The 1,890-nt window shown below is 38.4% G+C and overlaps 1 protein-coding gene across 1 annotated transcript; it reads left to right on the top strand.

Moving 5' to 3' along the window:
* Positions 1 to 651: 651 nt before the first annotated feature.
* Positions 652 to 1,597, top strand: LOC140773189 (uncharacterized). The gene is made up of 2 exons (XM_073115629.1): positions 652 to 1,252; positions 1,395 to 1,597. The coding sequence occupies exons 1-2, from the start codon at positions 652 to 654 to the stop codon at positions 1,595 to 1,597; spliced, it is 804 nt and encodes a 267-aa protein (XP_072971730.1).
* Positions 1,598 to 1,890: the final 293 nt, after the last annotated feature.

The raw sequence follows: 1,890 nt of genomic DNA, 5'->3' as shown, positions 1-1,890 counted from the left end.
AAGAGTTCACCACCATCCTTCAAGGGTTCCACTGAACCAGTTAAGGCAGAGGCTTGGCTTTTGAGAATGCAGAAGATCTTTGAATGCCTACAATGCACAAATGAACAAAAAGTTTACTTTGCATTGAATTGGAACAAATTGGTGGTGTTCAGTGAAATGTCAATTTGAAGGAAAGGAAACTGAATTGAATTGGAACAAATTTTTAGAACTCTTTTATGATAAATATTATCCTTTTACCCTTCTCAAGCAAAAGAAGTTAGAATTGCTCACCCTAAAGCAAGAGAGTATGTCTGTAGTAGATTATGAGGCTAAGTTTGCCGAATTGTCTCGCTTTGCTTTGCATTTGGTTGAAAAAGAGGAAGATAAAGTGATAATTTTTTAGAATGGATTATGATTTGTTATTAAGTATCGTGCTATTTCTCATGAGTGTAAGACTTATGCTGAGTTGGTCACTAAGGCACTGATTATTGAAAGGTGTTTGGAGGAAGCTAAGTTGGAGAGAGAACAAGAGCAAGCCAAAAGGCAAAAACCCAATCCTAATCCAACCTAAGGCAGCCGAGCAAACCAATCAAGCAAGTCAAAGAATATGTCAAGCTATTTGAGTGGTGGCAATAGGCAGAAACCCTAAGGACCATCCCAAGATGTAAGCTGATGCATTCTATAAGAGTTGATTGTAATGGAGTATTGCGTGTTTATTTCAAGTGCGAAAAGATTGGCCATATTTCTTCTCATTATCAGACACCATCAGGAGGGAGTTTAGCACCCCAGAATCAGCAATATCAAACTCAAGGATCCACTGCAAATCTTGGACCACAAAGTAATAGATTACCACCTACCTCTGAGCATCAGAAATCTTTAGTCAACTCCGGAGCATCAAAACCAAGGCCTCGGGCTCAAGGGCGTGTTTATGCTTTGACTCAAGAGGATGCCGAGTACTCTCCTACTGTAGTTCAAGGTACACTTTGCATCTCTTCCATGCCAGCAAAAGTACTTATTGATTCTGGAGCTACCCATTCTTTTGCTACACCTGCATTTATCAATAGGTTATTAATCATGCCTGAGGTTATGGATACTTCTCGAGTTATTTCTACACGAGTAGTGAGTACTATATGTTTAAACCATGTATGCAAATCTTGCATGGTGGAACTTGAGGGCAAGTGTCTTCCCGTGGATCTAATATCTCTAGGGATGAATGACTTTGATGTCATCCTTGGTATGGACTACTTGGCTGCACATCATGCGACAGTTGATTGTAAGCTAGAAAAAAATTATTTTTACTTTACCTGGTCAACCTGAACTTTTCTTTTAGGGAGAGAAAATGTTCTCTCGAACAAGCATTATATATGCACTTCATGCTAATATATTACATAAGAAAGGTTGTATGGGCTACGTAGCATCTGTTGTAGACATGCAAAATTCAACACCAAGCATAGAAGACCTTTCAATTCTAACAGACTTTTGTGATATTTTTCCTGAGGATCTTCCTGGATTACCACCAGATCGTGAGATTGAATTCACAATAGATTTTACTCCTAGTATTGCACCAATATCTAAAGCCCCATACAAAATGGCACTGGCTGAATTGACTCAATTGTAAGAATTATTAGACCTAGGTTTTATCAGGCCTAGTGTATCACCTTCGGGAGCACCAGTCTTATTTGTAAAAAAGAAAGATGGCTCTTTGCATCTTTGTATTGATTATTGTGAGCTAAACAAGGTCACAATTAAGAACAGATATCCTTTAGTTCGCATTGAAGACTTATTTGATCAATTGCAAGGAGCTCAAGTCTTCTCCAAGATTGATTTGAGATCCGGCTACCACCAATTAAAGATCAAGGATGAAGACATTTCTAAATCAGCCTTTAGGACTCACTATGGTCACTATGAATT

Source organism: Typha angustifolia, chromosome 2, assembly GCF_048772165.1.
Source record: "Typha angustifolia cultivar Huaian chromosome 2, ASM4877216v1, whole genome shotgun sequence".
In the NCBI taxonomy this organism is placed as follows: Eukaryota; Viridiplantae; Streptophyta; class Magnoliopsida; order Poales; family Typhaceae; genus Typha; species Typha angustifolia.
This window is presented reverse-complemented; position numbering and strand designations above follow the sequence as displayed.